The sequence below is a fragment of the Mustela lutreola genome, chromosome 16 (genome assembly GCF_030435805.1).
Source record: "Mustela lutreola isolate mMusLut2 chromosome 16, mMusLut2.pri, whole genome shotgun sequence".
Lineage (NCBI taxonomy): Eukaryota > Metazoa > Chordata > Mammalia > Carnivora > Mustelidae > Mustela > Mustela lutreola.
The window spans coordinates 3,561,789-3,574,902 of NC_081305.1; the positions used below are offsets into that span (position 1 = coordinate 3,561,789).

The window sequence follows — 13,114 nt, forward strand, 5'->3', positions numbered from 1 at the left end:
GCTGATGCCCCCCATATACACCCGCAGCAAAGGCGCCCCCTTCCGTGTCAATGCCCCATACACACATCTCCTAGGCAACGCCCCCCCCCCGCAGGCTCCCTGCAGGGCCCCAGAGTTTCCCAGAATGCCCCGCAAAGGCAGAGGCAGCTCTTCCCCGGAACCGGGGAGCTGGCAGGCCCCCAGCGCAGAGTCCCCAAGGGCCTGGCTGGGGTCAAGCCACCAGGAGGTGGATTGGGCCCAAGTTCCAAAAGGCCCCCATAGACCAAGGAAGCCAGGGAGCAGGGAACATTTCTCCTGCCACCCAGAGAAACGCTTTCTCCATGGGAGGACTCAGAAAGTCTGCCCAGCACACTCGGAACAATCTCACCAAACGGGGTGGGGAGGGTTAGGAACTCCGGAGCAGAGTCTGGCGAGAAGTTTCCAGAGTGTGTTCCAAGCATGCTCAGCTGAGCTCCCGTAGGCTGCAGGCCAGATGCCGGGCTCCTGGGGGGTCCTCTGCGGAGGGCGGGCGGGGACACGGCTCTGGCCCTCCGACAAGGATGACATCAAAATGCAGGCACCCAGAAAGTTACCGGGAAGGGGCTCCTCTCAGACGCAGTGCCCCAAAGCAGCTGCTGGGGCAGAAAGAGCAGCCCCTGCCCCTGCCCCTGCCCTTGGCCCAGCCCCACCCCACCAGGCGTGTGGCTCTGGGGAACTCACTTCCAGCCGGTGAGCCTCAGGAGCCTTGATCTTCAGATGGGGGGTACCCCAGGTAGGACAGACTTCCGGAGTTCGCCACAGACAGAGGGGCGCACCTCACTGCGACGACAGGGCCAGTCTGCCAGCAAGACCTTCATAAACATGCAGAAGCCCCCCAAATTCACGAAGTAATAAAAGCTGACCAAGTTAAGAGGGAGGAGGCACAAATCCAAACCATAGTAGCTACTAACCCCCTCCCCCGAGAGAGCGTGGTGGGGCGAGCACGCACACGGCCAGGAGCACCAACACCGGTGCGGGCTGGGGGATGTCAGAGGAAGAAGGGCGCCCCCCTGACCGCCCCGGCGCTCATGCCATCCTTGGGGACCCGCTGCCTTCCGGTTCAGCCGGCCTCCAGCCACACCCATCTCCTCCACCTGCCTTCCTGGGGGCCCACCCTAAAGCCAGTCTTTAAAACCCCCGGAGAGAGGTCGGGCTTGTCCAGTCATCTGACAAGTGACAAGTTAACAGGCAAGCCAGGGTCCGGGTCGCCCGTTAACGGAGGCGGTCAGCAATCATGCAGCGCGGGAGCGCACGACACCAGGCTCGCGACCGCCCTACCAGGTTTTGAAAAGACAAGAAAAGCTCTTGCTGCCTCAAGAAGGGAAAGAGGGTCCTGCTACCAACCAAGCCTCCTGCTCACACACAGAGCGCAAGAAGGTGGGGAAAGAGGCTGCTGGGGGACAGTCTGACACCCCGCCACCCCCGTCCCAGGGCCCGTTTTTTCTACGGCCGGACCGAGGGGACAGTGGCCAGCTTTTGTACCTGGCTGGGGATGGGCAGGTCCACGGGCAAACCCTCAGCTCGTGCACAAGAGGGGAAATGCGTGCCCTTCTCGGCCCGAGGAACACACTGAGCATCTGCAGGGCCGATGGCCCGGGGACACCCAGCCCCCTTCACCCCATCCCCCCGGGGGGCCCCAGGGCCGAGCTGCGTTCGGCTGGGATGGCGGCCCCTAGGCCCCTGGGGCAAGCAGCTCTATGAAAGGAGCAGAAGGCTGGGCTCTGAACCCTGCAGGCCTCCCTCGTGCAGCGGCCCCTGGATGTCGCACAATCACACAAAAGAAAGAACAGCAAATCCCGGAGAACCGCAGCCACTCAAAGGAGTCAGATTAAAGGAGCCGGGGCTGCAGCCAGGGGCAACCCAGGCTCTCAGGCCCTCAGAGCCTCTGCTGCCTGAAGGCGCCTCCCGGCCTCCCTGGTCTCAGTGACCCCTGGGCTGCAGTCCCCAGGGCCCCTGTCCTGCTAGGTCCACGCCTGCCTCCCACCTGCCTGTGGCCAGCCCATCAGCAGCCACACAAGCCTCTTAATCCCCATCTGCGAGCCCTCGTCGGGAAGCCAGAGCCGAGGTTTACAGGGCGAGGACGGCCTATAACACGCCGCTGCCGTGCGTCTGATCGCTTCCCGGTCCTCCAAGGCCCTTGAAGGAAGCTGGTCTGGGACACCCACGGCAGCCTCCTGTGTGGCTAAAGCAGGACGGGGCTGGATAAAGGCCAGGTCCCTGGCAGCCCTGCACCATCTCCAGGAAGGGCCGCTTCACCCCGGGCCAGGGGACAGGGACAGGCCCCGTAGAGCCAGACCACCCTGTTCTCACGTGTCGGCCCAGTCCCACCATTTGCCGTTAGTAATTTGATCCCAACTCCCAGGTTTACAAGCCGAGGCCTCTTCATCTGAAGAATGGGGCTCCTGCCACCTCCCCACAGGGCCATTCACCCCACCCTTCACGGTCATCCATATAACACATGAGGAGGATAAAATGTGGACATTTTGAAAATGGCATTACCGCCATATAAATCCCCAAGGATGAAGATTTCTCTGTAGTCAATGTTTACTTAAACCCTACCCATTTGTAGGACCTCCATCAGTGACCGCCCCCGCCCCCCGACAGCCTTCCCGGACTCCCATTCCCCTCCAGGCCAGGTCCTGGCTGAGCCTCAGCCCTCCCAGTACCGAACCATACGCACCACGTCCACCCACGGTTCCCCCACCCCACGGGGCGGCACCCGGGCATCTCATGCTCCCCCCCGCTCGGCACCCTGGCAGGGTGCAGCACAGCAGCTAAACTCTCCTCTCTTGACTCTCACCAAACAGACCTCCAGGGGGGAACAGGTGCCCCCAGATGCTCCTGCTCCCACCCAGGGTCCCAGCAAGCCTGCCCTGGTTGACCTGAGCTCAGTTCTGATGGGGACCGTTGCGCCTTCCATCTGAGGCTGCCAGCATCCCCTGAAGGAAACCCAGCCCTACAAAGGTTTCCAGGCCGGGTTCCACACCAACCCGGCTGGTGGCAGAGAGCGGCAACCCAGGGCTGGGGCGGCCAGTGCTGGGCAAGGAACCTGAGAGCCCCTGGACTCAGCCAAGCCAGACCTCGCCATCGGGGCCTCCTCCGTGCAGCTCCTTAATCCTGCTCCAGCCCACGCGGGACGGGCCAGAAAGAGGAGATGGCTACAGCTTGGCAGGTGTGTAGAAGGCAAGGGGCCTGGCCACTCATCCACAGTCCGCTCCCATCTTACAACAGAAAACTGAGACCCAGACAGGGGAGAGTCTTGCCTGAGCCCACTGTGAGTGTAGGCACCAGAATCGGGGCTTCTGTTTTCCCGGGCTGGAGGCGTAGTGAGTCTAAGGCCCCAGAAGCAAGGGCACCCCCTTCCCGATCCTTACAAGACACCCCTTTCTCCTAGAGAGAAGACCGACCCTCATCTTCCAACACCAATTCGACATCTGGAGACCCAGGCTGGGAGGTGCGGCTTTGGTCAGTGAGCAGACGAAACCACCTAAGCCCTGCCATGTCCTTAAAACCCCCAGGGGAAAACAGAACCCAAAGGGTTAAACAGAATTTCCGGATGACCCCGCAATTCTGCTCCCGGGTATCCACTCGGGAGAAATGCACAGAAACAGAAAGGAAATTCGTGGTTGCTGGTGGGGAGGGACGGGCAGTGACCACGCCAGGCATGAGGCTTCCTTCGGTGGGGACAGAGACGCTCTGGAGCAGACAGGGCTCAGGGCGGCACAACTCGGTCAACGCACCAAACCTCACGGAATCGGTACTCGAGAACGATGGATTCCATGGTGTGTGAATGACATCTGCACTGAAAACCACGGTAAACAAACACAGTGTCTTGTCAAGATCAGGGGCAGGAGGCCTGCCTGACGGGCCCCTCCCTGCCCCGACACCCCAGCTTCCTCATCCCAAGGGCTGCACCTCAGGCCCCTGCCCAGACCGTCCTCCTGGCTCAGGGGACCGCCCCCAGCCGCCCGCCTCCCCCTGGCCACTCCGACCCCTGTTTCAGCCCCTCCCTGCACACCATCGGGTTTACTCAAGGGTGGGACCCCGAGGCCCAGAACGGTGCCTAGGACAAAGCAAGTGCTGAGTAAAGAGAGACGGAGCGAAGGAATGGAATCCTTTTCGTGACCATCACAGCTTCCAAGATAAAAGTCCCGAACTCCCGGGCTAATGCTTACAATGGCTTCTATCGGCAGCTCTTACCCCAGTGCAAGAGTCTTCTAGAAGCTTTCAAATACCAGGGCCACCAGGGCCACCCCTCAGAGATTCTGGTTTAAAAGTCTGGTCACTGGTATTGTGACATCCACATTGATTCAAACTCACATCCCGTCACTGCCGACCACTCCTACAGCATCAGCCTCCTCCCACTCCAAAAACCTATTTAAGGGTCTCCAGCAAACCCCACTCCCCACATCCAGGCCTTTGCACATACTCTCCCTACCAGGAGCACAGGACTCCTATGTGGACCTGGCTGAGAGCCCTTCTCAGCCTTCAGGACATAGCTTAGATGTGACCTCCTCCAGGAAGCCTTCCCTGAACGTACCAGTTTCCCAACCTCCTGTGAGCTCCCTGAAGACCCCAGCGCAGAACCCAACACACTGCACAATCATGCCTGGAGCTTTTCACCACCCCCTCCTACATGAGCACCCAAGGGCGGGGCCTCTCAGTGCCACACCACTGGCACGCAAACATGTGCTGAGCTCATGGGTAGAATGTGTGGCTCTCCAGGTGTGTTTCCCCAGGGCAGCTCTGGACAAGGGCAGAAGCCATGAGCAGGGAGGAGAGGCAGAACTACAGCTGTGCCCCCGTCACGGGACTGCCAGAATTTCTTTCAAAACCTCTACATCTAATTAGCTCATATTACTGAAAAAATAACTGGCATAAGGCGGCATTAGCTTATGGTCTTGGTGCTCCAGGTGTAGTGCTGCCCCCAGAACGGTGACCCATGAAGATTTTTCTGACCCTAACATGGGGCGGAATATCATGGTATTCGGGGGGCCCCCTGCATTTCATCCTGAATTTAAAACCTAGACCCTATGAAAGGGGGAGATACTGAACAAATCTGCGAACATCCAGGGACAGGATTCACGGGTGTGGGGAGGACCCCACAGCTGGCCGCGGCCACTCCGGACACCGCATCCACGCTTCACTGGGGCTAAGGGAGGCGATCTTAAATGTTCTCCCCACAAAAGAAAAGGAGCGACACAGTAAGACGGTAACAGACGTACTTATGTATCAAACCGACATGTTGTGTCTTAAACTCCCACAGTGTTATGTGTCCACCGTTATCTCAATGCAGCCAGAAGAAAAGAAAAGAAAATCAAGAAAACCTAGACCCCCGGAAGGCGCTCTCGCCTTCCCAACCCCACAGAAGAGACCGCCAGCCCGTGGCTGGAGGTTTTAGCACCAAGTCTGGACACGCTCTGCATCCTTCTCATCGGTTCCAGCCACCCACCAGACCTCACCGGTGGGATGCAAGCCGCCTGTGACCCCCGAAGACCAGACTTTTCACTTGGGCAGACGGGGAAACTGTGCGAAGGTCATGTGGCGAGCAAAAGCTCCTTCCACGACAGCCCATGAGATGTCCCACCTGGGGCCACGTGCCCACCGGAAGCCGAGTTCCCAGGTGCTCTTCCTGGAGGGCCCAAGTGTCACCCCTTTCCACCGTCCCAACCAGGCTATGGAGGCAGAAATGATGAACCCGAACTCCAGATGCAGGCGCTTCCCGGGCCCAGAAAACGTGCCAGCGACACTGGCACGCCTGCCCACGGCTTACAAACCCTCCAAAGACAGTCCCAGGGAGTTAACCTTCCAAGGGTAAGATCCCCAGAGACCTAAGCAGGGACGGGGCGGGTAGACCTGGAGTCTTCTGGCCTTGGCCTCCCTGAGGCCCTGCCCCTCCCTGCTTCCAGGGAAGGCTTGAGTTCTGGAAACCTTCTGCCTCCACTTCCTCTCTCCCAGGTGTCCCCAATCGCCTGCAGGTTTAGGACAAGGCCCGTCTGGAGAGCTTACTCCTCTGAGCAGATGGCTCCCAATTGGCCAAGAAAAGCCCAGCCCTCCCCTTGGAGGAGGAGGTGGTGGGAGCTTGAGAAAGTCCCAAGGCCCAGTCACTTCCCACCGGTGGCTGGGAGAGGATGTTGGTGTCGGCCCAGCCAGGCGGCCCCCTCCAGCACCTTCTGGAAGTGTCCCCCCTCCATTCACCTCGCTTAGATGTCCCCTGAGCCTGGCCCTGGGGAGGAGGGCTGCCAGGCCCGCCCGGAAGAGCAGGGAGCCGTGTGGGCGCAGAGAGCAGGGGAACACGGGAAACAGATGTGCGGGCCGGCCCTGACAGGCGAGTGATGACAGACGCTCTCGGCAGGCCTCAGATGTCAGCGTGGAGAAAAGAAAGGGGCCTCAGCAGCAACACCTGTTCTGGGCTCGAAGGCCACGCTCCAGGGGCTGGGCCGGGTGTCCCCGCAGCGAGGGGCCGGGTGCGGCTAGGGAAACAGCTGCACGCTCCATTACCCGGAGCGCTCCCCGGACAGATCACTGCAAGAGGACCGGGCGGCCAGCCCAACCCGCACGCAAGGAAAGCCCATCGATCATGCCGCAGACCCATCGGGGGCGACCCGCAGCAGGAGGTGCAGGCTGAAATCTGAACGCAATGCTGCGGGGAGCAGAGACAAAGAGCACCAGTTAGCAGCAGGGCAGCGGCCGTGGCGGGGGTGGGGGGCAGGGACTGGAGAGCAGAGCCGGCTGTGGGGGTGGGGGGTGGGGGTGCCGGGGAGCTTTTCAAGCTAACTCCAGCCTCTCAGCTGCTCCGGAGGCAGGGGAGGGGGTCGCAGAGGCACATGGGGGAAATTAGGACCATTCTCCACCGCCTCCCCAAGGCACTGCCACCTTTACAGTGGGAGTCCCAGAGGGGACAGAAAGGCAAGAGAGAGAAGAGGTTGGAGACCAGACGCCAGAGCCGGATTCCTGGGTCCAGTGCCAGTCCTGCTGTTACTAGCTATGTGAACTTGGGCAAATGGCTTGCCCTCTCTGGACTTGCTTTTCTGCTAAGGAATGGAGACGGTGTCACCTCCCTGCACAGGGCCGCTGGGAGGATCCAGGAAGAGCGATACCAGGGAGGCACGGGGCACGGACTCTGTGACGCCATCATCATCACTATGTCCCCAGACGCTGTCTCGGGCAGCCTGGCTCACTGTGCCCCCATGCTCTGAAGGGAGGGAAACCCAGCCCCCTCCCCCAGCAGAAAGGTGGGGGGCAGAGGCTGCAACAGCACAGCAGGTGGGAGCCGACCAGAGAGGCGACCCCAAGTTACCTGCCCCTCAGGGAGAGAGAGAGGAATGAACGTGCCCCGCATTCCGACTGCACCAGCCGCTCCCGCTGCAAACCTTCCTGAGGAAAGATCACCTCTACCTCTCAGGTGCGGCGAGAAGGACAAGTCTGAGCCAAGGTCACCCGGCCAGCTCCAGCAGAAGGCCGTGCCCTCGCATTCCTCCTCAGGGAAGGGGTGCCAGGCCCCCGAGAGTGTGGGCTGCAGCCTGCCCTGCCCAGCACCAACACAGCCCTGTGCCAGGTGCCAGCTCGGAGATGTGGGGGCTACGGGACAGGGCACACCCCCCCCCCCCCGCCCCAGGAAGCATGGAGTCCGGCTCCAGAGAAAAGCTGCAAACACGATCCCAATGGAGGGTGTCAGTGACACCTTTCTCTCCTTCTTTCCCCGTGTTCTTTCATACTGTTTGAGGCTGATTCACTAATGAATGAACATGTACCAGGAACAACTGAGGCATCCCAGGAGGTGGCAGAGAGGAGGTTCCGGAACATGCCGTTCTGGCTCGGTGGTTTCCCGGTGGCCACCTGCCAAGGCCCCTAAGCCACTCCCCATCCCCCACCCCCTAAATCCTCAAACCACACACAAGAGACAGGCAGGACCCCGGAGCTGGGAGTCCCACTGGGACTGGGAGTCCCCCCACCAGCACTCACCCCTTGTGCCCACCCTGGTGCGGGCGAGCGGGGCAGCCCCCCCGGCCCGATCTGCGGGAAGTCGTGTTCTCTGCTGCCGCTGTGCCCCTCCCACTGACACTGAAGGCACAGCACTTGCCACCAGATCCCCAGCGTCTGGAACAGTGCCTGGCTCAGAGCAGGCGCTCCATAAACATTTGTTAAATGAATGGGCGGAGGAAGGAAGGGCAGGAGGCTGCATTTCCGGCTTTCTACCGATCGTCCGTCAGCTCTCCTCCAGGCAGGAGTGGACGCTTCTCCCTCCTCTGGCTGCCGGCGCTGGGAGCCATGCTGCTGCCTTCCCTGCCCCCCACCCCCACCCCAGGCCGATGGCCTCACCACCCACCTGGATCTCTGCCACCGCCCAGCCCTGGGTGGGTCTCTTCCCGGTGCGTTCCAACCCTTCTTTCAAGGACTTTTTCTCTCTCCCCTGTGCCTTTAACTCCAAGGCCTCGAGGTCACTGCAACCTCATTCCCCCTCATCCCCATGAGCTCTCCTGCCTCCCCCGGCCTCCGCGCCTCTTCTGCTGGACTCTACCCACCCTGCCACACTCCACTTACCTCCCAAGGCTACACTTCTCAGGGGGTGGATGGAATGGGGCTCGGGGGTGGAAGGCCTGGGTGGAAAGCCCACCCCAGCCACCTCTGCTGGGTGTGTGACCGTCGCCCATGCCATCAGACTCCTCGGAGTCTCAGTAGACTCGTTCGTAAGATGGGAATGACAGGACCTCATAGGAGCAAAGGAAGTAACTTGCTTTAGAAACGGTGCACAAGTGAGGACGCCAGTCAGCCTTCCCGAACGGCATGCTGACCTCTTCTGGGCAGACACCAGCTTGCATTTTCACCCCCACGGGGCTACCGTCCACCGCCACCTTCCCAGCTGGACGCTTCCCTCCAGCTCCTCCTACCCGTGAAGCCCACACCTGGCAGCTCATCAAGTCCTGATGACTGAGCGAATCAACACAGGAAAACTCACCCCAGAGGGGATGTTCAGCAGAAAAGCACTCTGGCAAACCTCAGAGGAAGTGCTCTGACGACCCCGGACGCCCCCATCACCAGGCCAGAGAACCCAGCCATTCTGCACACCCAGAGCTATACAGAGGACTGACCCGTATCCCAGAACACCCTGCCCAACACATGGGGTGGACGGGAGGGTCCCACCGTGTGCCAGAGACTTGGCTTTCTGGAGGCAGCTAGATGTCCAGTCTGTTCACATACTTGGCCCTCCAGGGCCATCCCGACCCCCACTCCCCAGCCAAGGAGACCAGCCCAGGGAGGGGAAGACAGGATCACTCAGGCGCTCAGCGACCAAGAGAGAGGGCAGGCCTGGAAGCCGGGTCTATCCTGCTGCAAAGCCAGGTTCACCTCCCAGTTCTGGCCCTGCCGGAAAGTGCACACTTCAGATACCCAGGAAGAGACCCACAGGACAGACGGCCACAGGCTGCCAATGACAAGTTCAGCATCTGCAGTGGGGAGCAATCAGCGCATCCATTTGGAGTGACGAGCCCACCAAAGCCCCTAGGTACATTTCTGCGGTCCAAAAGGAACACTGGCAGAGAAGGAAGCCTGGGCAGAGCACAAAGGCCCAGGGCAAGCACTGGAGAGAAGCAGGAGAATGCATCCACTTTATAGACGCAACCACCGTGAACGAACCCATGACCCAGGAATCTCCGCACGTGGGCACACACACAGACAAGGGGCAGGCAAGACCAGAAGCCTCTCGAATGCATGAAACGATCATTCCTGAACAAGTCAGAGACACCCTTCCCTGTGCACAGGGCCCTTGGCTGGCCCCTCGCCAGTGGCTCCCACTACAGGCATCTCATGAAAACAAACCAGTTCCACCATCTCTAGCAGAGATGCCCATTCAGGGCCCCCCACGGCCATCACGGTGATCACAACACACCATCACCTACTCCCCCCGACCCGCTGGGGGCAGGCCCTGCTTTGGCCTTTGGAAAGCCAGATCCACAGTGAACTGAGCCCCAATCTGGCTCCTCCCAGGCAGGCAGCATGAAGGCAGGCACCTTATAAACGGGGTGAACGAAGCCCCCCACGACCCCTCCCTCCTCCTCCTGCACAGCTCGCTTGCAGAGAAGAAAGACTCTCTTTCCACCGGGGGGGGGGGGCACGTCTGTTTAGGCCACTGTCCCCCAGGTCCCAAACCCCCACGTCTGAAAATTTGTTTCCATCTGCTGTGAAGCAACCTGAGAGTCTCAAAGAACAAGTGTGAACTTGGGGGAAAAGCTGCAGGAGCTAAGAGGGGCAGGCGCTCTAGAGTGGAGAGGAGCCGCCACCTCTGCTGCCTTTCCAGCCCGGTGGGTAAGCGCAGGGACCTCCGGGTGACCTGCACGGCCGGACTAATTACCAATGTTATCAGGCGGATGACAGACGTGCCCCGAACTTCCTCTGTTTGATGGACTCCACTGCAAACACACTCAAGTTCAGGCCTGAGCCTGCTGTTTGCAGCACTGACCTATTCTTCCACAAGACCACTCCTGCCCTGGTCCCCCCACCAACTCCATGTGTCTCTGGCTCAGCCAGGCCCACACAGTCCCCACGCGCCAGCCCGGGGGACCCCCGGGAGGGCACCTCCTGCTGAAACATATCACACAGAGTCAACATGACCTCCTCCCCTGCAGAGGAACAGAAAATAACAAGTCTTTCTTCCCTGCTGGAACCCCAGAGGCTGAAAAAGAAAACCACCGCTTACCTTCATCACTGCTGTCACTGGGGAGCTCCAACCTGCAGGCCCCTGGCGGGTGAGCCCCGGGCCTGCACACACCAGGGTCCCGCACTCCACGCAGGCGCCAATGATCAACTGCCGCCCGTCGTCCACCAGCAAGCTGTGGCTGGCTCGGAGGGTGTAGAGAAACAAGGGCAGCCGGGCCACCCGCACAGCCTTGAGCCCGAGACACCGCTTTTTCTCCTGCTGGCAAAAGAAGCACACGAACGTGTCCACTTGGTACTGCCGTGACCAGGGGCTGACGGTGTGGTGGGCGCTGCGGGCCTCGTGCTGCAGCCACTGGCCCAGGAGGTCGTGGTAGCAGAGGACGCAGGTGGCCACCAGGCCTGTGGAGTCAGCAGGCCGGGCGCGCGGGGCAGGCGGGTAAACAGCGAGGCACGGAAAGAACGGCTCCTTCTCGCCCAGGCGGCCGGAGGGGTTCACGTTGAGCTGGAACTCCCTCCCAGGGCCCAGCTCGGCCCCGCAGGTGTAGCAGACGGACGCGGGGCTGCCGCGGGCCGGGGCAGGTGGTTCGGAGACAGCAGGGTCTGAGGCTGAGAAAGCCTGGTGGTACCTGCCCAGGAAACCCTGCACAGAAGTGATAAGCTCCTCGTTCTGGCAGGCCCGGTACAGGGCCCAGACGTCCTCCAGGACACTGAAGCACTTGGGGCAGCTTCGGACCTCGCAGCGCTTGTTGGGGCCCCGGGCATTGGGCGGACAGGGCAGGAGGCTGAGGAAGGGGAAATGCATGGAGCCCCTGGCACTGCCATTGAGGAGCCGGGAGGCCACTGCCCGGGCATCCTGGGTACAGTCTTCCCCGCAGAGGTAGCAGGCCTCCGGCAGGGTCCCAGCTGGCGGGCCATCTTCCCTGGGGAGCCTCCTGCCCTTGGAGGCCATGCCGGGGGCATGGCTGTTCAGGGGCACCACGTAGAGCCGCTGCAGGACAGGCACGCTGGCCAGCTCAAAGCTCTGCCACTGCTGCATGAGCGAGGAGAAGCAGCAGGGGCACACCAGGGTGCTGCCCCCCTCGCTGATGGGCTGTGCCCCTGGAGGGGGGCTGTGCAGCCACAAGAAAGGGAAGAATGGCGCCTGGGCCAGCTTTTCCTGCTTCTGCACGTGGATCTGGTGCTGCGAGGCCGGCGCCAGTGCCGACCCACAAATGTAGCAGCAAAGGCCCTCTGGTGGCGCAGCCCTGCTCTCCAGGGAAGCCCAGGGGACACGGCCTGCGCTCTCCTTCTCTGGCAGGCCAGGCGGAGGCTGCTCCTTGCGGTCCTCTTCCTCGCTGGTGATGTTGATGTCACTGTCCTCGGACATGCAATAGCTCCCGCGGGTCTCCCCCCGCGGCCTGCTCTCGGGGGTCTTAGCGGCCCTGCCCGAAGGGACTCCCTTCATGCCGTCCGCGGGGGCCACCTGGACTGGAGGGCCTTGCCAAGGATCCTGAATGCCCCTCAGGACGCTGGCCCGGGCCTCGGGCGCCCAGTGCCTCCCGGCGGCCTTCCGCCTGCGCCTCCCGCCGGTCTTGGGCTCGCCGTCCCCGCGCTGCTTCGAGGGGGCCCCCTCCTCCTCCTCCTCCACGTCGCCCTGTCCCGGAGGGGGTCCCGGCGTCGGCCTCCACTCCTGGCAGCGGCCCCCGCGAGGCCCGGGCCCCGGGCGGGGGCTGGCGGCGTCGCGCACGGCCGGCTCGGTCTCGGAGAGGGGGTCGGTGTCCGACAGCTCCGACAGCTCGGAGTCCCGCGTCTCGTCGCCCGCCGCGCCGCCCAGCGCGTAGGCGACGTTCCACTCCCGGGGGGCCCCGGCAGCCCCGCGGCGCCCGCCCGCGCCCGCGTCGCACTGGTGCGGCCGCTTGAGCCAGTACATGCGCTTGTCCACCGGCGTGCGGGCGCGCTCGAACGCGGCCCACTGCTCGCCCAGGAAGCAGCGGCACACGGCGCACACCAGCACGCAGCCGTCGGCCGGGCACAGCTCGCGCGCGCCGGGCGCCGGCTCCTGCTGCTGCAGGAACGGGAAGAAGGGCTGCGCCGCGGCCCCCGCGCCCGCCGCCGCCGCCGGCTGCTTCACCTGCAGCTTCAGCTCCTTGCCGCGTCGGATGCCGCCGCCGCAGATGAAGCAGGAGAGCGGCGCGCCGCCCCCGCCGCCCCCGCCGCCCCCGCCGCCGCCGCCGCCGCCGCCCGCCGCCGCCGCCCGCTCGCCCACGGCTGCCATGAGCCGCTGCTTGCGGGAGAGCGGCGCCGGCCGCCCGCTCATGGCCGCGCCGCGTCCGCCCGGCCCCGCGCCCCGGGCCCCCCGGGCCGCCCTCAGCGCCCGCCGCCGCCGCCGCCGCGCCCAACTTGGGGCATGAGCGCGCCGCGAAGTTTGGCGGCGGGCGGCCGGCGCGGGCGCGGGCGCACG

At 62.7% G+C, this 13,114-nt stretch overlaps 1 protein-coding gene across 5 annotated transcripts in view; it reads right to left on the bottom strand.

The window, feature by feature from the left end:
- Positions 1-12,874, bottom strand: part of GSE1 (Gse1 coiled-coil protein) — a 387,275-nt gene extending 374,401 nt beyond the window's left edge. For 3 of the 5 annotated variants that reach the window (XM_059150773.1, XM_059150769.1, XM_059150770.1), the window contains exon 1: positions 10,715-12,874. In XM_059150773.1, the coding sequence (XP_059006756.1) occupies positions 10,715-12,583 (1,869 nt within the window). In that variant the 5' untranslated portion in view covers positions 12,584-12,874. The remainder of the gene's footprint in view (positions 1-10,714) is intronic. The other 2 variants (XM_059150771.1, XM_059150768.1) reach the window with 1 other exon arrangement.
- Positions 12,875-13,114: the final 240 nt, after the last annotated feature.